Consider the following 27932-nt stretch of genomic DNA (forward strand, 5'->3'; position numbering starts at 1 on the left):
GAATAAGATTGTATCTTGATGTTACAGGCTACTGAAGGGTTGTGTAGTCTCTCCCAAACCGTCTCCTTCAAGCCGCGTGGTTATTGGAACCAGCGCAGCGGCTTAGCCGGAGAACACTAGCATGTACAATGTCAGGAGTCCGCAGTTTACCCTAGACGTTTGTTTGCTGTGCCGGGCGTCTGGTGTATATTGATATTTATGGTCTTGCCAAAGTGACGTCACAGCCTCGTTTCCGTACGGTTTTCTCCAATATAGGACATGTATAAATGTGCCCTCAACTGCATCTGTATTTATGGGGGTTTGGAAGCAGGACCATTTGGATAGTTCATTAGATGATTAATCATCACTGTTTGGTTTAAGATAAGAGTGACACTGCAATGTTTGGACACGGGTCAACAATACATGGACTGAGCAGAAGTTTCCTGATTTGAAACCTTTCAGTACACTTCCCAGAAACAGATGTAAATCACCAGGCCTTGGGGCAGCTTCATATAGTCAGTAGCAAACAATGGATACAGTATCAAGCCGGCTTCTCAGAGCAATATGTTTTGCGTTCATTTGCCAAGGTAAGTTTTATATTGATGCACTCATTTTACCTGTTGCTTCCTGTGATCGGAAACTAAACCCAATATCATTTACACAACGACCATTTATTCTTACTTCAAAAGCAATTGGATACACTTAAGGTGTTGTGATTTAAAATTCTTCCAATGCTCTTGGCAGAATCCTATCGGTTAAAGTTCTTATACTTCGATAGTGATTCACAAACTCACGCGTATGATATAGTTGTAATCGTACAAAATATTTATATGATTATGGAGTGGGTTTTGTCGCTTTAATTACTCGTGAAATGTTCTGCTTGATTTAAGTAAAGATATTAATATACAAGTAGAGATTGCTGCACTGCAATTGTTCCCCGCCGTATAATGTCATGTGCAGACGAAGGACTTATTAGCAATGGAAGGAGAGGATTCGTTTTAAGTTCAAATTGTTTTTTATTAATGTAGTTAATAAAATGTATCTTTTGAAAGCACAATAAAAGCAACATTGTCTGTCAAGGAAAACCATACTGATACACATATCCATGTACACAACTTCATAAAATGGAAGGTTCAAAAGTTACTCACTAGGAAAGCCACGGGTGCTTACCATAGATTCACTTCAGTTTTTGATATGATATCCCTGTAAAGGTAGCAATAATATTGTTTAAATATATGTAATAATATAATAATGTAATCAAGTTCGTTTTTAATACAAAATTAATTAATTAAGCTAACACATTCATAACGCTCATATTAAGCACCAAGAAAGCGAAAAATATGGCGATTTTCGACAGTTTTAAGATTTCATTATGGAGTTGTACGCTATCTTGTTTCTGTTTTATTTTCCTTGTTGAAGTAATCGGAAAATGGCGATAACAAGAATTTGAAGTACGGTCTATCACATCACGCGAGAAAATACCGGGATATAACTCTGTTTTCGAAGCTTTGTATAAATAACACGTGCGAAGATTCGTTCGATGTTTGATATCGTTGAAAAGCTCTAAAAATCAATAATATTACAGTGATCTCGCCAGGCGTATGTTCGTAGCTGTAACATGTTATTTTATTGTATACAAATTGGTTTCTTATAACGTTTTTGCCGTAATCTAAAAATATAAGGATCGTGATTAGCCAAAATCAAGCACATGACATAAGGCAGCCAATCAAGTAACAGCAATGGATACCATCCTCATGTGCGTTATTTAGTGAGTGAGTGAGTATGGTTTTACGCCGCTTTTAGCAATATTACAGCAATATCACGGCGGGGGACACCAGAAATGGGCTTCACACATTGTACCCATGTCGGGAATCGAACCCGGGTCTTCGGCGTGACGAGCGAACGCTTTACCCACTAGGCTACCCGACCGCCCCTGCGTTATTTAGACGAAAGATTTAGACGAAAGTCTGTTGTTATGTCGTGTTATTTTGAACGTTTTAAGCAGGACATCGCTACCTTTATTTAAAATGTGGAACTTCGATAAATGAATAACATGACAGGTAGGTTCATGAAACTACTCATATTTTGACGTGGTTACGGTGTGGCCGGTACACCAGTCTGCTGTGTTGAAAGAGTTAACAAGCGTACCTTGAAGCTGGACCCTGTTTCACCAAGCAATCTCAGTGTTATGATTCATATACCATGTTTACAGCTTAAAAAAAACTACAGGCCGTATGGGCCTGCTGAAATTTAAAACTATTAACCCGAGAACAAATCTGCCAACCTCGGGCCTAAGGGCCGATGTCTATTTCGAACACCGAATACATCAAATGTCATTCTTGAACATGGTTTGACAGCAAATATCAATCTTTCTGGTCTAAATGTTAGATGGTTTAAACAAATCAAACCTTTGAAATTGTAAACACAAAGAAACGTAATGAATCCACTGTGAATAAACTTCGGTCCAAATGTCAAAATATGTTCAAGCATTCATTAAGGGATTCTCGTATATCCAACAGCAATTTAAGAACATAGAGGTAGGTCAAGTCTTCTATAAATATTGAATTATCTTACATATTTTAAACAAAACATACCTCATAGGTCACATTTCTCAAAACTTCGTCCTTTCAATCACAAACTAAAAATTTAAAAACATCCACCCGACTGGAACTACGTCTCTGTGAAAAATTGAATGTCTCAGACGATGACCAACACTATGAACTGTGAAAAGAGAATCACTTCAACAAATAATCCCCCATCATGTTAAAGAATTTGGAACACTCTGGTAAAAGGAACAATTCTTAATAGTTTGTTGTATAATAGTTTATTACAGTTCTTTAAGGGGCACGATTTGCCCAGTCGCCTCAGGGCTGCAGAGTTGTGATCCTTGGACACGTCAGAAACCTATGACAATGTGTTCGAATTCTGGTTCGCCCCGGTTTTGTTTCAGAATTTGTCAGCATCATGCCCGTGCTTACTTCGGGCTTTCCTCCCACTTAAGGCTGACACGCCGTGATATACGTGGAATACTATTCAAAGCGGCATCAAACCCAAATTCCTCACACACGGTACGGTTTGGTTAACTGGGTCTGTGTACTTCTGGATTAGATTTGAGGAATATTACTATGTTCAACCCAACGATCGTGAATATATCATGCAGCCGTATTATATTTTAGGATAATAATTGCCAACTGCAGACCAACCCGTATATTTCCTATGTATCCAGAAGCAAAGAACATTTGCGGGTTTATAATCTCTGCCGGAAGTTAAACAGTCACAGCAATAAACCATGCAGAACCGTAAACCACCGCATGAAACGGTATGAATTATACATTACATACAGTGAATTACTTGAAACAATACTGTGCTCAACTATGCACAGCAAGCACCATACATGTGATTATGAAGACAAGTAATTACAAACTTCTCATATCAAACCTGTTGTTTTACATGTGTTGTTTATTGAAAAAGTCATACTTTATAGAGGTCTGGTATTTAATCGTGTTGAACAATATGTTGCAATAGCAGTGTGAAGGGAGAAAGAATGAGTCCGCCTTATACTTCAAAGGTGGTGCGCAATAGAGCTATCCGGGTAAGGGAGATAATGACTTACCCTCCAAACACGCGGCAGCTTACAGCTCGACTGAGACACTATGTTATTTTTTTAAAATCTTTTTTGTTTAACTCCACACTCGGCAATATTCCAGCTACATGACGACGATCTGTAAATAATCAAGTCTGGACCAGACAATCCAGTGATTGACATCATGAGCATCGATACAAGCAAAATTTGGATACGATCAAGTGCATCATCAACCACGTCAGCGAGCCTGACCACCGGTTCCTGTTACTTGCCCTTTACGGGATCGGATGGCCAGGCTCGCTGACTTGGTTAATGCATGTCATCGTGTACCAATTGCGCGGATCGATGCTCATGATGTCCATCACTGGTACAGCATTGCAAGGTCAGTGCTATAAAATACGCCTATAACTGAAGGAGATAATCGCTTAATGCTTAGTTTATTCTGACAAAATATAGATTGGTTAACTTTAGCGAAATGAGATATATTTCCCCGAAACAATTTTAACTCTTATAAAGACAAAATGAACAAATTGCATGGGTTATCTACATTACGAAACATGATCAAGTCACAGAATGTGACAGGCGATTGGTAAAACACGTCCAGGTTAAGTCACTTTCGCTTCATTTTACAGACTCCATTTTTTTAGAGAAACCAAAATGGCGCACTCATTCAGCCAAAAACAAACAAACCCTTGAGACTTAAGGACCAGCATTTCTTGTTAGAAATATGGGGATACGGGTTGCTCGGTCGTCTAAGGCGTCACAATTCGATGTGTAGTTTTACGTCCCCTAGGAGTTAGAAAGACAGATTATGATCCTGTGCTTGCCATATCCTGCTCGTTGGTTTTACCAGTGCGGTTAATTATATACCGTCTTAGGCCTGCATCTTTCCTCCCACGTTAATTGCCAACATATATAACGGAAGCAGTAGTTTGCCTTTACACCCAATGAAATTGAGGCCTATAATGGAGAGTGATTATTTATCTGGCGATGACGTGTTCTATTATACACATGATTTATCCAGATACTTTGTTTCACCTACATTTAGAACCACTGTTTCTGTAAAATATAGCATTGATAATCATAATTCAACGAACATTGATGAAATAATATGTACATATTCCTTTTCATTCATCACATTCACAATATGTGCCGTGCGTTAGGCAGTGGGGTAGCCTAGTGGTTAAAGCGATCGCGCGTCACGCCCATGACCCGGTTCGATTTCCCTCATGGATAAAATGTGTGAAGTCCATTTCTGGCTAGCTGGATGAGATACCATGCCACAGTTTAACATGGATACCAGACACAGCGTACTCCAAACCGACCAGTCCTTGTTTTTAACCTTGTCGCAAACACCTAGTGTCATCTCTTATTTTCAGTAATCCATTCATAAACCTTCTTTCCAACACTAATCTTCGCCTAAGGAATGAGTATCGACTTATATGAGAAACTGATGTACAGAGAACTCATAGCAGGAGTAGTGTGGGAGGAAACAAGTTGAGACTGAACAGACATTTTAAGAGTGGTATTTGTGTTGAACCATATATTTTGAACTCGATTCCCAGGAGTAAATGAAGTGCCTTAGCCAAATTCAGAAGCGGAGTAGCCCCAATAAACATAGAGACTGGACGACACACAAATACACCGGTGGAGGAGAGAACGTGTTTTTACTGTAAGGATGAAGTTGAGGATGAAATCCATGTTTTATTACACTGTCCCCTTTATAGTGATATACGTTTTACCCTCTTAAGTAAATGCGGGGATAAATGTTGTTCTTTTAATGATATTACAGATGTACAGAAAGTTAGTTTCATCTTAGCCCATCCGGATGTTGTTTTTTAATCCGCCAAAACCTGCAAACCTTTAATACAGAAGCGGAAACAAGTTTTATACTGTAATCGGTAATGGTTTTATTTTGTGTATATTTCATGATATTTTAATGGTATATTTTCTATGTTCTTAGTTTTGTAGTGATAACCTTTTATGTGTATATAGTCTCATGTTTTGTGTATTTTTAGTTCATATATAGTCTCTCGTAACCCTTAAAGGGTGGCTCACTTTTTATTGTATTTTGTATAGCATATTTTTACCCTGTACTTGTGAGAGGAGACTTAAATAAATTATCTGTCTATCTGTCCATATTTGAGACTGGATCTCCTGTCGCTCTGAATAATTAGGAACTAGGCAGATCACCTTTCGACTCGTTTTGTTTCTTGCGAAAGACGAGACCAAGATGACTTCAACACCACAAAATGTAACAAATGTCTAATACGTGGAGAAATAATGTTCACAATGAACATGTACTGTACGCGTATATGTTAAAGATCCTGTGAGACAGTTTCAGCAAATTAGGGAAATTAATGTCATGAAGTGCGCAAGGAACATGGTGACCAAGTATATTCACGTTAGTATATGAACACGTATGTGATACCGTATTACTTTCAGGATAAGGAAATTAATGAGTGTAGAGATCACATTCTCAGTCACAATATAGCGAGAACATGACTTGAAGTAGAAATGAGAGCCTATTACTGATTGGCGCTATCAGCTTTCTCAGCCTGAACAAGACTCATCAGTTGCAGACAGCGCCGTCAGTTTCCGTAGAACATAACCCCGCACCCCCCCCCCCCCCCCCCTTTTCTTTGAAGATCTCAAGTGCACTGCTGTCTAAGTGGGCTGATACATGCTTCTAGAAAATACAGAACGGTCTAAATCTGACTATAAAACTTTTTTGTGTGTATGCTTGTGGTTATTATTGCAGAAAGGGAAAACCAGAATGATCCATGTTGCTGTAAAACTTTACTGTGAGTGAGTGAGTGAGTTGGGTGTAACGCCGCTTTGACATTATTCCAGTTATCTCACAGGTCTTAGACATTTACCACTGTTTGAAACCCACGATCACGTGTATGGTGTTGACAAAACTAGAAACAAATCGGGACGCAGCGTGATTCGAACCCACGATCACAGGTTTAGGGACGCAACTACGGTTATGCACAGTGAAGTGTCGCCGGTGCCCCTTCTAACTTCAGAGACACTTCTAATAGCGAAGGCTGAGAGGAAGTCATCAAAGTGTGCTTTCACTGTGCATAGTCCCTCAGTCGTACAATGATCCGATGATCGTTGATCTGATCGTCACATTGTTTCCCTCGCTCGGGTTCTCACTCACTCATACGTAACGTAATTTAATTTCCCTGAAGGACAGGTTCGTGACACTGGAGAATCTGAACGCTGCAAAGCGACATTAACTGATGCTGGCTATACGGACCGGTTCGTGACACTGGAGAATCTGAACGCTGCAAAGCGACATTAACTGATGCTGGCTATGCGGACCGGTTCGTGACACTGGAGAATCTGTACGCTGCAAAGCGACATTAACTGATGCTGGCTATGCGGACCGGTTCGTGACACTGGAGAATCTGTACGCTGCAAAGCGACATTAACTGATGCTGGCTATACGGACCGGTTCATAGTTTATGGTTCAATTCAGCGGGTAATATAGGACTTCGTGACCATATCAGGTAAATTTGACATATTGTAGAAATTAAATGTATACGTACATTGTGTATTGACTTTTTAACCATTTCAACAGTTTTCTTTTTTTGCCTGATCTGAGTTATTTTATGGAATTAGTTCTTCCTTTTCAGAAATAACAAAGGGATTACTTGGTATGTTAGTACGTAAATTAGACAATGAAGCAGATTAGATGAGCATTTCATTTCCTCTACTCACTTTGCTCTGGTTTGAAAACATTTTTGATGTTTTGGGAGCAAATAGACCTTTAATGGTCCAAGTCGACCTTAAACAACCATACCATACCATACCATACCATACGGACATTCCTATACAAATCCATACGTTCTGATCTCTCACTAACCGAGCAACACGTGAGTGTTGCGTTCTCTGGTCATGCACGCCTCTCTAAATCTGTATCTAGAGGCCTCCTTCCCTCATGAACATACGGAAGTTTACATGATTAAGCCTTGAGTTCCAGGATACATGACGGGACATCGTGAGGCTACACGCACATCCATGTTTATTCACAGCAGAAACGTGTCAGTAACGTGAACAATATGTTCAGGGATATAGATAACAAGATAACAACATACCGGCTTGGCGAACTAGGTGTTACAATATATGTTCAAAGACAAACGTAACCGTTAAAGTGAATATTGGTCATTATCATGACTATAAGGTCTACTTGAAGTAGACACAAATCTATAGATAACAACTTCTTTAATTACTGTACATGTAAAGGTGTAGGTATAGGTAAAGATATAGATCCTTATACCGTTGGCAAGCAAGGCTGGACATCTACAGTGATTAAAGAAGTTGTTATCCATAAAATTGTTTCTACTTTGTCAACGGTCAACTTCTAAGTTGCCCATCAAACAATTCAAGGTCCTTACGGATGTATTGTTTGGATGGCTGTCTCTGTAGTTTGAAACCTGCTCAAATTTGACAATTCAGTTTGGGTATTTGAATAGTGTTCACGCCAATGTAACGCCAATGATACATGATTGTTGTGAATCAAATGCACACGTGGCCTTAAGGTTGAACTGGGGCGCGTTGCAAGCCACGAATGGTTAAGATTAAGCAAAGTAATTGCGCACAGCTCGAAGCGCTTGCGCACTCTTCCAAAATGGCGGCGCAACTACCGCTTGGTTGCTTTGCTCTAATGAAGAACGTAATAGAAGAGGCTCGATGACTGGTCGTCGATGCATTTATGACTACTTTGTTGATGCAGAGAAGACTGGGGGTGGTGCGATTTTAGCTGCCTTTGCTAATTTCCCAGTTGATACACTCAAGAATTTCTTATTCCGCGGTCAAACTCACACGCCATTTTGGTTTGAGAGCGAAGCGACCTTAGCCAGCGATCGTTGAAAGTTAGCGCACCTTTGTGAGGCGAATGGCTTTGCATCGCTTGCAAGCGATTGACGCTTTGCAACGCACCCCTGATGACGGAAATGGTTTTGTAGCTTTAACTTGTCGTATGGTTCCTTCTCTGAAACAAACTATAAACAGTGAGCGCTTTCTTGTGAAACTTTACATTGGCTGGAAATTCACATTTCAAAAGAAACCTGGTAGAGAGGACATTTCCTTTTTCCATGAAAGCTTTTACAACAAAGGATGATACACCCTGTTTTGTGTGGAGGTTTTGGGAAATGAAACAGATGGTTTATGAGATAATTTCTGTGTTGTTATTGGCCTCGAGCAAACGCATAACATGCTCATAAATCCTTTGGGTCAGCGTATTTCTGACCAGCGATAGTGCCACTAAACTACAAAACTTCATAACACTGGCGTGTAATATGATCAATACATTTCCTTGGGAACAGTCACTGGTATGTTACAAATGCCACATTCACTATCATATGGCTCTTGAAAACTCATAAAAGACAAAGGATTGGACATTTTTCATTGATTTCACAGTAAATTGTTTTTAAGACATTTTGATGCTACAGTCTGGGTTATGTAATAAGTCTTGCGGGAAATTTTATAAAATCATGACGCTCTTGCAGTTTGGTCAAACCTGACCACCCGATTCCGTTCGTCGCCTTTTACGACAAGCATGGGTTGCTGAAGACCTATTCTTCACCGGAAGGTGATGTTTGCAGACATATTAAATAATTTGTCCTTTAGTTATATTTTGAAAGGATGTCATACACAACCTACACAAACTCCAATATCATCACACTTATTTAAGCGACAGTATAGAAGCTATGGTCTCAGGGGAATGTAAGAATCACGTCAAAGCTTCTTTTTTGACTCCAGCATTATGGTGTTGTTAGATGATGTACTGACATATTGCAGACAGTTCTAATCACGTCATGATAGGTCAATATTCGCACTCTGGTCAGGGTTGTGTGACCCTCCCAGGACTTCTGGTTACTTTTGTCAATGGCGATAGGCCAGGGAGTTTAAGAACTGAATGACCATACTATCGTTACTCGTAATGATAGTATGGTCATTCAGGTCTTAAACTCCCTAAAGGAATTATTTTCATGTGTGTGATAATACGATCTGTCTGGAGTCATCGTCCTTTCAGTTGGGTAATCCGCCGTACGGTCACTAATCAATTGTCACGTCACAATGAAGTGAAGTCACATCAAATATTATGTCAAGAGGGAGATCGGCCAATCCGATAGGTAGATACTTTAGCGAGTAATGCCACCAACCCGAACACAGTGCCATTGGCGTCCCAGTGTAAAGTGATTTCAACTGGGGATTCAAAACCTTAGCGGATCAAATTATGGAGTTCAAACGTTTTTAAACGCCACTGAAGTGACCACGTGACTTTTAACTAGTTCAGTGAAAAATTCGTGAAACTAGATGGGCTTTATCGGTATCTACACAAATGTCAAAATATCTAAAAAATAACCTTATATGCCTTTTTCAGCTTAATACAAATAGCTTTAACACAAACCAGAATCAATGAATCATGGAACGTCTCTACCACTTTATTGACGTGATACCATGCGCCAAGTGTGCGCCAAGGCCGAATCATGGAACATCCAGTAAATAATACAAGATGGGGATAACGTTATTGTCAGATTGACATTTGGGAAGCAAGAGCACATCTAAAATATTGATTTATCTAATTGGTACACTTTTATCATTTCTCAACAGACAAAGTGATGGCTAAAGAAGTTAACCCTCAAGGTTCCTGGCTGTCAAATGGCTTCGTATACTACGCAGTGCTGCACTGTGATGACATCGCGGTTTCAAAAACGAATACATTGTATTCAACGTCGTTATTTCGGCAAACATTGAAATTAATTTGTATGACATTCAACTCGAGTTCATTGCCTTTCAAGCCGTAGCTAAATTCAGCTAATCAAAATGATATATATAAGCACTGCCAAGCCATCGGTGAATGTGCCGGTATTCTAAGTTTCCTACTTTTCTACATAAACCGTAATTTGGAAGCACCCGAATGTGGCAAGTAAACGCTGTTGTTTGAAATCTGGAGTTCAAAATAAGTCATACCATTGAAAAGTGCATATCGTAACGATGACAGACACATGACATTCATGTCGAAGCATGCATTCATTTAAAGTTGTCCGTACGTTTAACTTACCAGTAACAATCCCAATGTGATTTTGTGTATTTTACGTCAAACCAAAATTGACGGAAGTTGTCGTGATTAGTTCATACACAGACTGTTTCAAATATAATGTTGCAAACGAATGGTAGTTTGGATTATATATCTTGATGAAAACGCGGTAACGTCCGTATATAGTCTACAAAAACAACAACACAAAAGTAGTAAAATCGTAAATATTTGTAAGGTTTTGGCGACATCCATACAAAATTAATGACACAATTGAATTGGTCATTTCATCATGGGATTGATTTGTGCTGAAAGCTTGAGGTACTGCAGAATTTTGGTGAAAAGATGAGCAAATCGCAAAAACACAGCCACGTGAGAGCCTGGCAGGGAAACACGCCAACATGACATGCACGTGCAACATCACTTGTTCGGTTATTAAACGTTGGGTTTACAGCAAGTGAACAGCGACATGCCACGACTGACCGAGGCCCAAAGCAACAACGCCATCGGCCGACTGCAAAAAGGAGAATTATCTTCAGCTGTAGCCAGGCTTTTCCACGTAGCACCAAGCACCGTTACAAGACTGAAACCGTTATCAAAAACACGGAACCTTCCTAGATCCGGTCGCCCACTCATCACTACAAAAACACAGGACAGATTCATACGGCTACGTCACTTACGTGAAAGAACTACAGCGAATACCTCTGAAACTAAGGCAATACCAAGATTGTGTAGGATATCAGCCCAGACAGTGAGGAACCGTTAACGCGCTGAAAGGATTCGCGCTAGACTATCAGCTAGAGATGTCATTTTGCATCGTCATTTTGTCACCTGCATCGTCGGCTGCAACGTGAATGGTGTCACGGTCACAGAGTATGGCCACAACTGCGATGGAGTAACGTTTTATGCCTCGCCGTGCGGGGAACGTTATGCACGAAACTTCATACAGGAAGTGGACAGATTTGGTGGCAGTAGTGTGATAATATCGGCAGCCATCTTCTTCATTGGTAAAACAGACTTGGTGTACGTTCTGGGCACGTTAACGATTCAACGTAACACGGCTGAGAGAGACACTTCGTCCACACGTCATTATGCAACACGCGAACGTCATTTTCCAACTTGACAACACCCGACCTCACGCGTCAAACTGACAACAGCCTTTTTCGGGAATGACAACATCCGGGTCTTGCCATGGCCCTTCGGGCCACCAGATTTAAACCCAATCTATCATTTATGGGATGCACTGGATGAACGACTGCGAGCACGTCAGCAACAACCACAGAACCTCGGACAGTTGGAAAAAGCACTGCAGACAGCGTGGGTGAACATTCCCCAGGCCATAATTCGGGATCTTATTGCCTCCATGGGATGACTATGCCACATGACCTTCACCTTGAAAATCTACTATTCCCTGCGTGCCATATGGAATCTGGCTCAATGACAATGTTGTGTGCCAATTTTGAAGAATCGATCACCATCAGTTGATTTTTTTATATGATATATAAAATATACATCTAAAATAACTTTTGCATTTCTTTTTATGCAGAGTATACATTCGGTGTCCGTGCTCTTGCATAAGTGACAAAATCAACTTTGGCGTAATTGATGTCGGACAATACCTGATCCAAACAATCCTCAACTTAACATCGCTCAATATTGGACATTATTATTATTTCTTAATAATTAACAAAGGTTATACTAGTGTACTATCACCAAAGAGTATGTACACGTAAATTCTCATCAAAATCGTTGTAACGTATTCATCGGCAGCAAATCTATTCAACAAACCTATTTTCGATCACTCGGAACTCGGGCGCCATGTGATACTTGTAGCATCGCTTCGTTGTGCAAAAACACACTTCGTTATTTACACATCGGGTCTTATAAATGATGTGTTGTTAATGGGTTAAATCTAATTCATACAAAGCTTGAAACGCTAGAAAATAGTTGGACAGTTTTATTACTTGAAGTTGAAAGCACAAGAAGTGTAGAGTATTTGCTATTTTTAATACAAGGAAAACGATCACTTACGCAGGTCAAAGAGGGAAATATTATAGTTTTGACAGTACGGTCATAATTCATATCAAGAGATTAAGTGAAAGAGAAAATTACGAAAATATTAATTTCTGCGTTTAAAGTACTGTTCAAAGTATATACAGTGCATGTGCTGAACAATCTGAAGAAAGTTGTTTCTCTATGACCACGAGAAAAAATACATCATCGTCTCACCATTTGGCACTTGGCTGCCATACTTCGACCTTTGCTCAGAATATACGTGTATGGCAAATCCATGAAATAAAACTATTTCTTTCATAGTTTTTATATAAATCCGACTTTAATTTTTTTTTTATTTACGCCGTGGTATACACGCACATTTAGAGACATACGGGATACTTAATTTCAAGTAAAGTTTACAATTTCACCCCATTCTACTAAAGGAAAGACTTGAAATAGATAATGATCATAGATATATAAAGCGAATGCAATTATTTGTCAGAACAGAAAAATCAGAATATTAAATAGTTTTTCTGTATTGAACTACGCAAACTCGTTTATATAAATAGTGTTCAGTAATTATATCTCGCATCCCTTTTTTAACTTTTAACTTTTATTGTGGCTAAAGTAAACTAGAACATGGAAGAAACATATAATTCAAGACTGTGAAAACCCATCTAGATAAAGACAAGACTGGATGTATCTTGGTCATTTTATAAATAATACAAACTAAATCAAATATGACTAAATACGTATGTATTCACATGGCATTGATCGAAGTATTTCATAATTAAGATAATGTATACTATTTAACAACAACAAAACGAAATTACATTTACATTGAAAACATTCAGAAATCAGTTACCTACCCTGTGTGTAATTACTATTAATATTCATGTTATTAATTGAACCATTCAAGAATAATATATGTGGTTAAAATATTACAAAGGCTGTTTAATCTTGGATCCAGTTTGACAACTCTCTCACTGTAAAACGTTCCATTTCTTTATGTGACTAAATATATACTATTATCTTGTGGACCGACTCCGCCCGGAGAGCGGCAGGTCCGGAGTTTGCAATTGACCCCCGGCCGCGTGATAACAAAAGACGTTAAAAACTTGTTGTTACCCTGCCTGACGCGCGACATTAAGGGGCTAAAATAAGGACTGGTCGGCTTAGAGTCAGTCAGTATACTGTGTCTGAGTGGGGCATTCATGTTAAACTGCGGCATGGTATCTCAGGGTGCTAGCACTATAACATCGTCATTAGTCCAGACTAATACAAGCTCTCTCTCTCTCTCTCTCTCTCTCTCTCTCTCTCTCTCTCTCTCTCTCTCTCTCTCTCTCTCTCTCTCTCTCTCACACACACACACACACACACACACACACACACACATACGTAGTTATAGACGTAATTAGGTGTCCATGGCAAAACCCGTGTAGCCATTATGAGACCATTATAAGACCATTATAGAGCAGACGATTGGTCACGCGAGATCAAACCACCCGCATCAGTCCAAAACGACATGTGCACAGTGGCGGGAAATCACCGACCGCCTGCTGGCCTACACAAATAAAATTGCAGATTATACCGTCATGGAACCAAAACAATCAAAGCGTTTACTCATTACTACCATATCAAATAATAGTTAAAGTGAGTATTCCAGTTACATCACGGCGTGTCAGCTTAATGTGGGAGGAAAGCCCGAAGTAATGCAGGTCTCAGACCTTTACCACTTCGGTGAAACCCACAAGCACGGGTATGGTGCTGACAAACCTAGAAACATAATCGGGGCGAACCGGGATTCGAACCCACAATCATAGGTTTCTGCGTGCCCAAGTGACGCAACTGTGCACAGCAAATCGCGGCGCCTTAGACGACTGGGCCACCCGTGCCTAAACGTTAAAGACTTGTGGTAGAGCATCATATGAAAATCGAGAATACACTCTCAAATTATATCGATTATTACATAAGGGCTAACATCCATTGCAGAATGTTGGAAATACGAACCTTATCGTGTTATGATACTATATTATCTGAGGAGATTTAAAATGCGTATTAGATAATATACATACATTATCAGTTATGAATTGCTTTGTACAATCTGTGAATAACAGCGTGTTCCATGTATATAAATATACGTTTATGTATATAAATATACAACGTAAATGCAAGAAAATAACTATCCTAGATTGTCTGCCGAAACTGATTCCACTTGACGTAAATTATATGAATGGACCACCGAAAACTAATCAGTGATAACACCAGGTGTTCGCGATAAGGATAGGCATGTCCTACCGGTAGCAATCGCCCTTCATATAATTTGCATAAGACGGAAAATACTATTTGAGCAAACCAATGACATGGGGCCGTTATCACAGGTACAAGACCTGAAAAACAAATCGAAATCGAACTTCAAAGCACATCGCGTCCGTGACCGAATAGCCCACATGTAATAAAGGGACGCAACTCTGCACAGCGAATCGCGGCGCCTTAGACGACTGGGCCACCCGTTCCCCCTGATCATGTTTGAAGTTAGGTTGATGTTTTAAATAGTTGTATTATCTCTGTATCGAGCGTATGATCGACAGAAACTAGGGTCGAGGTACCTGAAAAACGAACTTGACACAATTTATTTACAATATGGCGTCACCTTATGCTTAGATGTCGTGGCCACACTCTCCGTTTGGGACAAAATGTGACACGTTTAGGGTAACTCATTCACACGGTCAGGTAGGTTGATAAGTCACATGTGATTAGTGGTCATTTCAAATGAAAAGGGCCAGTTGTTTGCCGGGTCTGGCCACTCAGTGTTTACCCAGTGATCATGCACTTCGTGCATCACTAATATAGGTTGGTTGGTTGGTTGGTTTGTTGTTTTGTTGTTTAACGCCACACTCAGCAATATTCCAGCTATATGACGGCGGTCTGTAAATAATAGAGTCTGGACAAGACAATCCAGTGATCAATATCATGTGCATCGATCCACGCAATTGGGATCGATGACATGCACCAACCAAGTCAGCGAACCTGACCACCCGATCCCGTTAATCGCCTTTTACGACAAGCTTTGTCACCTTTTGCGGCAAGTATGGGTTGCTGAAGACCTATTCTATCCCGGAATCTTCATGGGTCAACTAATATAGGCGACCGACATTTAGGGTATGATTTTCGGACTGGTTCTATGTTCGTTCCCTTTCCGAATGTTTAATGAGACGTATCGAATTCTGACAAACGTTAAAAAGTATATCAACATCCGTATGTATAATTTATCATTCAAAACTGACTCCCACAGGAGGTATCGCTTTGGTGAGATCAAGCGAGATTTACATTGTATATCGCAGCAGTGAAATTGCATCACAATGCTTTGCAGATTATTGTGACGTCACTGTTACTTGACGTCACGATCAAATGACATCACTTATGGCTCTGCTAATGAAGGTGTTAGCAGTACCTTTTACACTTAAGACACTGCTTCTTACTGTCAAACTGGAAAAGTTGGAAGAATAATGTTGGTTCATACATACAATCTCACCCGAGTGTCTTTGGATATCAAATATATCAAAACGAGTTGACAAAAGTGGAAAAACTGCGAAGCCGAGGAATTTTTCCATTTTTATTAACGAGTATTGATATATTTGATATCCAAAGACACGAGGGTGAGATACACACAATGCTGAATATATTGAACTTATTGGTTATCTCAGTTCTACAGAAACTAGATTACTGTGAATTATGAACGTGCAACTGAGTTTCACTTACTGAAAGAATATACTTCTTTCCCATTTAAACCCTATATTACTTCAGACTAAAGGAGTTCGAGTGACGCAAAATAAAGTTGGTTGGTTGGGGTTTTTTATGCCGCACTCAGGAATATTTCAGCTATATGACGGCGGTCTGTAGATAATCGAGACTGGACCACACAATCCAGTGATTGATATCATGCGTTTCGGTCCATGCAATTGGGATCGATGACTTGTACAACCAAGTCAGCGAGCCTGACCACCCGATCCCGTTAGTCGCCTTTTACGACAAGCATAGTCGCCTTTTACGGCAAGCATGGGTTGCTGAAAACCTATTCTATCCCGGATCTTCACGGGCCCGCATGGTATAGCGAGAGCTTTGACTGTAACATGCAGTATTTGTATCTCTTGTTGACTTTTGCAGTGTGTAAATTTTACATCAATCAAAATACACTTTTTCCTATGTTCTCATTTCACCTTTTCCAAGATGGCGAGAGCGGCTGATTTGCGAATGTTCGTCTGAAAATACCCGTGTCACCCGCGCCCTTTGACATGCCACGTCACAAGGTTACAGGTGCCCTGGTCAAACAATAAAGTTCGATGTGTTAATCATCAACATTATTAATTAATACATCAAATGTAATAATTAATTATAAAATATAAGCTATAATCTTTACTTCTTGTCTACATTTTTAAATCAGCGCGATTAATACAAGTGGAACATAATAAGCTTTAACAGAGAGCATGAATATTCATGACGTAAAAATAGCCTATGTGAGAGACAACAGTGCGATCGAAGCTGTCAATGAGACACGATAACGATGACATAGATAAATTTTGGCAACGACGATGATTAGGGGGAGTCAGACATATCCGTCGATTCTCAAAATTTGGCTCCAGTTCCGAAGAACTAAGCGGTAAGTAACATAATTTCGTTTTACGGTAGACTACACTGAGAATGGCCAATGTCAATGAGATGAGATGGCGGGAGTATGATTATGTTTAATTCTTTTAATTTTGGTAATTGTAACATACTAATGACAGTTATGACGTTTCAGATATTATATATGTCTACCATATCATTATCGTCCCTGAAGAAATTACCCCAGGGTAAACAAACAGGCTTTCATGTGATTCTTTTGGCTTTTACACTAATGGTGACTTGCAACTTGTAGAGACTCGTTAATGACCCAATACGCATGGTGAAAAAATCAGCTGTCGTGGATGTTTTGTACGAATTCACATATTCAATACGCTTGCCGAGCTATTATACTTACTCATAGTCACGTTAATGCTTTATAGTTTTTACACAGTCAGTTTGAGAAATTTTATTGTGTGAAATTTGAAAATTACGAAAAAATGAAAAATATCATTGTTACGCTACTTCTTTTCCGGGCGAATGTATGCAGTTTTCACAGCGTCACTCTGAAATACACTCTGTACATATGCATGTGGCAGTGAGAGGGTTAACAACATTAGAAAGGATCCATTTGGAAATGAAGGGTAATGGGAGACGGCACTATCAAACCAGTAATGTAATTGTTCTCTTCTAGGTATGATTCAGCGTTATGAGAGTGCATTTCTCCAGAGAAACAGATTTCTAATTATCAATAAAGAGATCCATATTCCAGTTCAGTTAGAAGTATTTTCCCGCTTCTGTGCGCATAAATGTTATTTGATTGCATGATTCAAGTTCAGGTCAACGGAGTAAGAAGGAATGTTGAACGTTACGAGCGAATCCATAATAAACGTATGTCCATACACACGGGACCTGGGATAACATCATAGCGGACATAATCAACAACAAACAAACACAACACATTAAATTAGAAAATAACAATTAACCCCAAACATTCTATACCTTATATATGCTTGATGCAATTACCAGGACAATATTCATCGCCGTCAGTGCAAACTTCTGAAAAACTGCAATTGCGTGATATTCATATTCTTGTTTCAAACATTCTTGTTTTCAGACAATATATTAATCGTTAAGGTCACGTGAGGTGTATTACGATTTTCACACGAAAACAACATTTACATGTCTGCTCATATTCTGTTTTCGTAACAGATTCAGAAACGACAGTATGCATCAGTCGTGTCATCCAGTCTTGGCTATTTCAAAGCAGCTACTAATTCCTTCCAACTTCTTTGAGAGGTATTTGGCAGTTGGAGCACTAAGTAAGGATAAGATATATGAATCAACAGCTTCGTTATCACAATTAGGAGCGACGTCTTGGTTCAGTTGCTTGACAACGGTCTTAGAACACACACTGAAACGTCGTTCCTAATTGCAAGAAAGAAGTTGTTCATCCATTTATCTTATCCTTACTTAATTCCTCCCAGACGTCTCTCGCTTGATAAGTTACCAAGGTTACCCGCATGTATTTTTGTACGTTCATCTGATAATACTGATTAATTCAAAAACATAATACCATCTAAATTATGTCGATCTTGAGATATCTAGGAACGTAAGTTCATGGTAAATGGTTCATATTTTTCATAAATATAGCCCTTTGTATTAACACAACGATTTATAAACTCTAATGACACAAGAAACTAAGCCGCAAGCATTTGTTGTTAATCGCATGGTCACGACCTGCCGGAAAAATGAAACACGTCTTTATAAAATGCAGTAAAGGTGAGGGTGAATTGAGGTTAAACACTGCGTTCAAGATTGTGGCATTTACACAGCGACGTGCGAGTGTATGGAAGGGGGAAAGAGGGGACTGCGTTTACTATTCCAGACTAATCCTTGCAGGCTGATAGCTATCAAGGTAATTACTTACAAGCGACTGTCCCTCCACAGTCCATTTGTATCCGTCAGCTCGTCTTCATCTCCAGTCCTGCTTCAAGCTCTCGGCCAAACATCAGCCATAATTGCTGGTGTTATTTTCTCTCTTTCCATTTTGCTGGAAATTTACAAGATTACATTTTATGGCATCTACTGCGTCTTTTACCTAAATACACGTGGCTTTTTGCATGAGCAAGTGCACTGTGTGCGTGTGCACCGAATCTGAGTGAGTTCTTATGATGAGCAATAAGAGCAGGGGCCGGCTGGTATTTTGTATTTTGTATTTTGCGTCGAGATAAGATATTTTTCAGCTAATGTGCGTGGCTTGAGCGGTTTTGCCATCCAAATAACTTGTGAGTTTTTGAACCTGATATATTTTTGTGCAAGACGTGAATCTGCACTACAGGGAGTATATGGTGCTCCTCTCGTGGTTGTAATATCTCTGATAATTCAGTTTCTTGATTCTTGGCGACAAAACCCTTTCTATATTCTGAAAAATATCTCTGTTGAAAGCACAGTCGGTTGTACGATTCCAGCTATACCATGAACATGTGAATCCCTATTGAATTGTAACGACACCAGGTGTTCTGCTTCGCCGGAGGCACTCCTCACACACACACGCAGAGGTATTTAAAAACAGCTACAATCCAATTCTTGTTTAGTTCAGCAAGTGTGAAAATTGGACATTTATAGTCAGTTAACTGCCTTGCCTGGGGAAGATGACGTCAGATTGCTTCCAATATACTGCATACTTAGAAAGGTTTTGTTGATCATCATAACACCAAGACAGATCTAAATTGAAATGAGGAGATTAACTGTACATTGCCCGGATGAATCAGTCAGTATATATTTGCTGAAATTGTCAATCGATATACATGTTGCCTAATTAAAGACATTGGCTCTTATATATACATATACACACCTTCGGATGTTCACCTAAGTTACTGGTCAATCAAGTCGGACATTGATTCCGCTGAAGTCACTGACCCACGCTTAGGATAAACACAAAAATACATGTGCCCTGGACATACAACATTGGGAATAACAAGGTCTTTATGTGTACGTACATAGAAACAACTGATCTAATGAGGAGCTCTACAAACATGCACTTTGAATGTCGAGTTAAAGCTTCCATAAGATCAAACAAGCGTACGACCATAGCACAGTCTTTTTAGAAGTCGACCAGTATCGCCCATGGCGTTTTGGCAGCGTCCTTTGTGATCGTTGGCTGTGACGTTGACTTAATGGGGATGTTTCCAGTGTCGTCTATTTCTGCTGAACGCCGTTGGTGATTGCAGGCAACAGAAACAGGATGGTCCTCTTGAATATCATTTCAAAGACAGGGTCCCACGAGATACATTGTATGTACCATGCGCGCTGTAGACGTCTCCACTGTTGCAGTTTCACCTTTTTCTCTCCAGCAGTCACCATTAGCTTAGAAAGGTCACGACGTGTCTGCTCAATGTGGGAGAAAAGCCTCTGTTAGACGATTGTCATTCAGTGAAACCGAAAATAGCTGTTTGGTACTTAGGTACCAAGGATGACAGTCAGGACGAAATAATGCAAACCAAACACATGCAAAGGCAAATCAATAAGGCTATTGATGCCTGCGGAATTGTGTCAGTATCGTGATTCCCCATACCTCGAAATACAAACAACAGGAGGCTAGACATACATGTATAACAAAAAAATAATACCTTAATTGAGTTTATAGGCCAATAGCATACTCCCATTTACTTATCATTAAGCATGCCATCGAGGCTGACATAATTCAAGGCGAACTTTTGACATATTTAGAAGACCAATCAATGACAGCTGTTAAGGTTGATTTTATTCCAAAGCAGCTAATTGGGGAGTAAAATTCCGAGAAGTAGTGTTCAAACAAATTTCGTGAAAGAGGAAGATAAATGATTCATAACTTGTCGTATCCTATTTCAGTACGACAGATTTGGAACTCGTCGTTACAGATAGGGACAGTTGTACGTGACGGAGACCACTCACGCCCTCCCGAAAAAGATTCGCTTGCGTCATTCCTCCCGTATGAATAGTTAACTACTTAGACATACCCCATGGCCTTCATCGCCAGCTGTCTAACTTCATTCTCTATTTCCAGAGTAGCTGCATCCATCTTGGCAGTCCGGGGTATACTCGTTAATTACGTTGTGTGCTATAAATTTAAAGCTTGTACTACAATCCTGTGTCCCGATCCATAGAGCGATCTTAGGGCTAAGACGATAGTAACTCCCATATTTTACTACAGACTTACTACACTCGTAGCGTTTAGATTGCTTAGTGAAACAGGGCTTTAAAAAATGAGAACAGACGGCGAATACTTCCAAATTTGAAAAATTAATAACAATTCTTTGTTGACATGGATTATATAAAAATGATATCCGCGGTAGTTTTTTCGACGTGTCCTACAAATAGTTGGAGGCATGCATAACATCATGCTGAATGCTAGGACGTCATAATGCTTTAACAGGATTCATCCTGCTCAACAGAATGCAATGAAAATACAAGAAGAAGTTGTTTTCATAACGAAAATATAACTCAGAATACTATTAATACAATGCCCATGTCGGTTATCTTGAGTATATATCATATTAGAATGGACAATACCCTGGGTAATCTGGGGTGCGCCCCAATATACCCGCACTACCTCTATTTGGCATGGATACCCGTGAAGATCCGTGTAGAACAGGTCTTCAGCAACCTATGCTTGCCGTAAAAGACGACTATGCTTGTGGTAAGAGGCAACTAACGGGATCGGGTGGTCAGGCTCGCTGACTTGGTTGATGCGTATCCCAATAGCGAAGATCGATGCTCATGATATCAAACACTGGATTGTCTAATCCAGATGCTATTTTTTTACAGACCGCCGTCATATAGCTGTAATATTGCGTTAAACAACAAATAAACCAATATTAGGCAGGGAGGTAAAGTGGTTATATAAGCAATGCAATGAATTACCCCGTAATGGACGTTGGTGACTTATTGTGTACCTAGTTCTGCAAAGACGGATGTTTTCTTCTGTATCGTATATTCGTTGTACGCAGTTGTTTCATGACCTTTTGAAATGAAAGGCACAGGTTTCTATGTAAATAATAGCGACAAAACCCTGTTCATGTACATTTGACTCCAAACAATGATTTTAATTAACATGGATTCTGTTTGTCGTGTGACATTTCTAAGCAATGTCTTGCAACTGAACCCGTCTGGAACCGGGATAACAGCGATACCTGATCTCTGAATGCATGCTAATTACACTGCGGTTTATATACCATCTCACCACGCGTAGGATTGCATGCCATAATGAAGGATGGTAGTCTGGATGTCTCCATAGCCCGATAATATATTGAATAAAACGCCAATACCATCAGAGCTGGGCAGCCATTGGTTGGTGATACATCAACAGAACTAAGAGAGTGCCTTATCTCGCGTCACGGCTTATTATGGAGTTATTGAATCTTGTTCTGTTTAGTACATATAGGTAGAAGTGTTACGATACGAACCGCAGGATCAGGCAGATACAGAAATTATTAGAGGATTATGTGTGTACAATCGGGTAATATTGATATATTATTCTTAAATATTTGAAACCATAGACCCAGAGAAGATCAAGGCTCCAGTAAAGTCCGTGACAGATTCCATTTCATTAAACCAAACTATATTATAGAGAGAGTGAGAGACAGAGACAGAGAGAAAGAGAGATGTGAGGTGAAATGGGGTTGACGTCGCGTCCAAGATTATGGACTTATTTTGAGATGTGTTTATACGCCACTCGTGTGTAAGACCAATTTTATTATAATAAAGATCTTGATTATCGATCACATTCTCTGGACTGGGCGCCGCCATTTTGTTTGAAGAAAATGCAGGTGAAAGGAGAGGTGGAGTGTGATTTGACAATAGGAGAAACAGGAAGGGACATAACTCGAAACGGCCACTGGTGGCGCTACGATCGAGCCATGAAATTCAAGCCAAGTTCGGCAAGGGTGAAAACTAGACTTTTAAAGTCAGTTAACTCCCTTGCCTCTTGAAGATGCATAATATAGTTTAGTTTTTAAAAAATCCGAATTTCAAAGTCCAACCAACAACTGTTAACTGTTCTGGAAACACTGAGTGGAATGAAGTATGATGACCGTTCTCATCTTGAAAAGATATTGTGAATGAAAATAAAACTATATAAAGGCTTTTTACAGCCTTTTTTCAAATATTTATATCTCTCATATCATAATCCAAATACTAATGTAGTGTTCAGTATAGTCACTGAGGAGAAACGTCCACATACATCTACCTTACAAAACTAAGATGTCCATATACAATCAGTTCTGAAGATTTGTTAAATCTAATTATAAACTGAGGGCAAAGAAAGTTATACCTCTGATCTGAATTTATTATACATTCGATTATCAAAATATCTGAGGTTACCGCTATTACATGAACTGCACTGGAGCTTAGTAAGCTCCCAAGGAATACTCCTACGTGGTTGTAACCTTAAATTGATATAGATTGATTTAAACTATTTTTTTAAATCACAAAACACACAACTGCTGATGGGTATCTTAGACATTTTATCTTTGCAAATAAATAGATTTCTCCTTTTGGAACAAATTTACATTTCAAACATGGTAGGGGTGGTGTTGTTGCAAATTCATTTTTTACCCAAGCCTTTATTGAACCAATTTATTTTTACACAAAATTACCCAGCCACAGAATACCTTTTACAAACTGTTGCAGAAATGAGTGATGGTTAATAGACATAATCAAATTTAACAACAGTTCTTTTCAATTTTCAATTGCATAAAAAACAAACTCGGCAAACTTATCGTTTTTGCCTTAGAATATTACCATTGTCATACTGTGTGTTTGTACTGGATAGCGGAACTCTAATGTGTGTTTGTACTGGATAGCGGAACTCTACTGTGTGTTTGCACTGGATAGCGGATCTCTACTGTGTGTTTGCACTGGATAGCGGAGCTCTACTGTGTGTTTGTACTGGAAAGCGGAACTCTACTGTGTGTTTGTACTGGATAGCGGAACTCTACTGTGTGTTTGTACGGGAAAGCGGAACTCTACTGTGTGTTTGTACTGGATAGCGGAACTCTACTGTGTGTTTGCACTGGATAGCGGATCTCTACTGTGTGTTTGTACTGGAAAGCGGAACTCTACTGCGTGTATGTACTGGATAGCGGAACTCTACATCCACATGTTAAAGTAACAACGTAGAGATCTTAGTCCTTGTAATACGGAATGCCTATAAAGAGCCGTTGGAAGTCAAATTATAAGTTTCTGTTGATCATTTATCTTACGATACGGGGGTGGAGGGGTGTGTGTGGGGGTGTGTGGGTGTGTGTGTGTGTGTGGGGGGGGGGGGGGGGGGGGGTGTCACGGGTGGCCCAGTCGTCTAAGGCGCCGCGATTCGCTGTGCAGAGTTGCGTCCCTTGGGCACACCAGAAACCTATGATTGTGGGTTCGAATCCCGGTTCGCCCCGATAATGTTTCTAGGTTTGTCATCACCATACCCGTGCTCGTGGGTTTCACCGAAGTGGTAAACGTCTGAGACCTGCATTACTTCGGGTTTTCCTCCCACATTAAGCTGACACGCCGTGATATAACTGGAATACTGTTAAAAGCGGCGTTAAACCCAACTCACTCACTCACTCTTACGATACGTTAATCACGGATCCAATCCGCGGGTCTTAGACTTTCCAGACTGACCAAGAAGGAGCCTTGAAGTAATTTGAATCCCATCAACTTCACATGCGTCTTTCATCTCAGCAACATCAACAGCATCTGTGATCTGCCCACGACAAAAGCTTCTCATTCCCAGATCAGCACCTTAGCTAACACGCTATTGGGGTTCTCGAAATGAATATTTGCTGCAACCTTAAAACCCATCTGATCAGATACCCTGCCGGCATCGTCTTTGCGGAAAAAATCACATGAAATATCCAATATAATATATACTTTTTGTGTAGTTGTCTACCGGAAAGTCTGTACCACAGATATAGATATGCCAATGTACAATATCAACTATAGCAACAAAATACTCTTGAAAAATACGAGACCGCTGTTGGATGCGAAAGAATACATGCTGCTCAAGTGGCAAATATATTACTCTTCTCAACTTATATGCACTGAAGTATATAATAAAAGCGAAAATCCATGGCATACGAAGTAAGCGCGTACATCTTCACAAATCCTGAACTTGATACTTCCAGAGAACTGACAAGTCTGAGTTCAAACGAAGATAATTCTTCTTCCGATTGACATCTCCAAACAAAACTGATTCTATTTATGCTGCTTATAGGCCGTTCTTACTGACACTCAAATACATCATCGCAGATAGATCGTAGCAATCCTCATGTGTCTCTCTAGTCTGAGAGATACAAAACGTGGTTTAGGACGGCCTGTCAAAACGGTCTAGATGTTTCATTGATATGTACTCTTCGGGGACGTCTCAGGGAAGTGCAGGTTTTGTGAAATCAAGGCAAGTTCGACATGGTTTACAGCACTGGCAATACCTGTCTGCTTTCAGAATGAGTAATGGTGCTTGGATAGATCCTATAGGGGGAATTATCTTTAACAGAACTGATATTCATAATGCGTTTCAATCCCTTGTCAGACAGACTCTGAAAGAGTAATGGACTTAGAAACAGATATCGTAACCAAGTGACTTAGGATATCAACACAAATTGTCATAATAACATTATAGTTTTACAGACCAAACATCTGGTTTTGTTATTTGTTTCGTTGGTATCAAGGACATTCATTGCTCAAATTATTGGCAGTGAGATGACGTTTGTTCTGCAAATAGCCTCTCATGGGGATGCAAGTCCTTACCAAAGTTCTAAGAAGGACAACAAAATATGATGTAAAAATGAGCATCATTATTTTTTAATGGTCATGCATTGTTAAACATGGTGTCGGTCATTTTGTATACTATTTGCAAAGATACTCTCAAGACATTTTCCCCACAAACGTCTCCCCTTTCACTATTAAAATTATCACTTGAGGAAGTGAATACATTTAACGTGGATTTGAACAGTATTTCCGTTAAAGCACGGCGTCCCAGGTTTTGGTGAAGGGAAGGCCCCACGTGGTGTAGACTGTATTATCATACCTCCAAGTCAGAATGATGAGATCTGATGGTCGACGTGATCTTGATAAAATACTGTGTAACCCGCCTTGTAGGGAGGGTAATAAATTTCTCAGCGGGGCAATAAATCTCTTATACCCCGCCACGAGCACTACAGGCTGCACTGCATTTCTGAGAGACAGAAGAAATCCTTTTACCCCGCTTCAAAGCAAAAAAACTGCACGCTTTTTCCGAGTCAGTGGATGTCACGTGACATAGCCCAAGCTAGCCCAAGCTCAATCGAGCAGCTGTTTTCTATCATGTTAGAATTTATTTGAAATATTTCACAATTTCATATTAAAACATGTCGGTAAGATAAATTCGTTGTAGCAGGATCACTCGGGGTACATGGAGTCCCTCGTGGCTCGTGGTATAAAACCTAAAGCGGGACGCATCAAACCCCATGTACCCCTCAGGATCCTGATACAACCTATAGTCCACCTGATGTTAACCCGTGCAGTTCTAACCCGTGCTGATGTTAATCCGTGCTGACTTTATAATGCTGACACAGTGAACATCGTTAATCCGGGCGTATCTTTCCGACAGAAATCATGCGGATTACAAGCTTTACAAGTTTGATTATGAGGAGGAGTGACAAGCAGTAGCAGGTTAAGTGAAATGGAGTTTAACGTCGTGTTCAAGATTATTGTACTTCAATAGTGACGTGCATGTGTGTGTGTGTGTGTGTATGTGTGTGTTTGTGTGGCTGCATATACTAGTCCGTACTAATGCCGATTTTATGGTGCTGATCCACTGTGATACCATGCCGCATTTTAACATGAATACCCCACCCAGACACAGTATACTGACTGCGAGTCGACCAGTCCTTGTTTCAACCTCTTAATGCCGATATTCAGACAGGGTAACAAGTAACATATTTTTGGTATGACTCCACCGGGAGGACGCTCTAACACTTGGCCACGGAGGCGGTCGACAAGCAGTAACAAACAAACGGAGAACATATGATGGCAAACCGGAACAAGAAATGATGTCACCAATTGGACAATGGCGTCACTTACGATTTAAAACTGAATTGCCACTTTGGTTTCTACGAGATTACATTTTAGGACAGGGAAAACCATGTCGGTGTTAAGTTTCTATCTCGATCAGTACCTGTGTTTTATCACGGGACTTTCTTGTATAAACCGGATAAAGCAGGGTTTGTAATTGGGGCACAACTCCAACAAGGGTCCGGTACAAGCGGCTTTACTATTGTAACTATAACATCTATCCAATTAAAGAAGTAACAGTTCTCATATGTGATTATGTTTGATTGTTTGTTTGATTGTTGTTTAACGCCACACTCAGCTATATGACTACGGTCTGTAAATAATCGTGTCTGGGCAGACAATCCAGTGATTGATATCCAAACGCGATCCACGCAATTGGAATGCGATGACATGCATCATCCAAGTCAGTGAGCCTGACCACCCGATCACGTTAGTCGCCTCTTACGACATGCATGTGTTGCAATGATACTCTCATTCTCTTGTGTAGTAAATATAAAAAGAAAAGTCAGTGGTACCGTCATCATAAGAACAAGAGATTGTTGTGGAAGGACATACTGGCATACCAGCAGGCTTATGTAAAGTATAGGATATAGTACGTACGATATTGACAGTGAGTGAGTTTGGATTACAGCCGCTTTT

The 27932-nt window shown here is 39.9% G+C and overlaps 1 protein-coding gene across 2 annotated transcripts in view; it reads left to right on the plus strand.

The window, feature by feature from the left end:
* The first annotated feature begins 270 nt into the window (after positions 1-270).
* The window catches only part of LOC139446058 (uncharacterized), an 80589-nt gene continuing 52927 nt past the window's right edge, over positions 271-27932 (plus strand). For both annotated transcript variants that reach the window (XM_071227326.1, XM_071227327.1), the window contains exon 1: positions 271-566. In XM_071227326.1, coding sequence (XP_071083427.1) covers positions 509-566 — 58 coding nt within the window. In that variant the 5' untranslated portion in view covers positions 271-508. The remainder of the gene's footprint in view (positions 567-27932) is intronic.

This window comes from Haliotis cracherodii, unplaced genomic scaffold, assembly GCF_022045235.1.
Source record: "Haliotis cracherodii isolate W230 unplaced genomic scaffold, xgHalCrac1.p SCAF_6, whole genome shotgun sequence".
NCBI lineage: Eukaryota > Metazoa > Mollusca > Gastropoda > Lepetellida > Haliotidae > Haliotis > Haliotis cracherodii.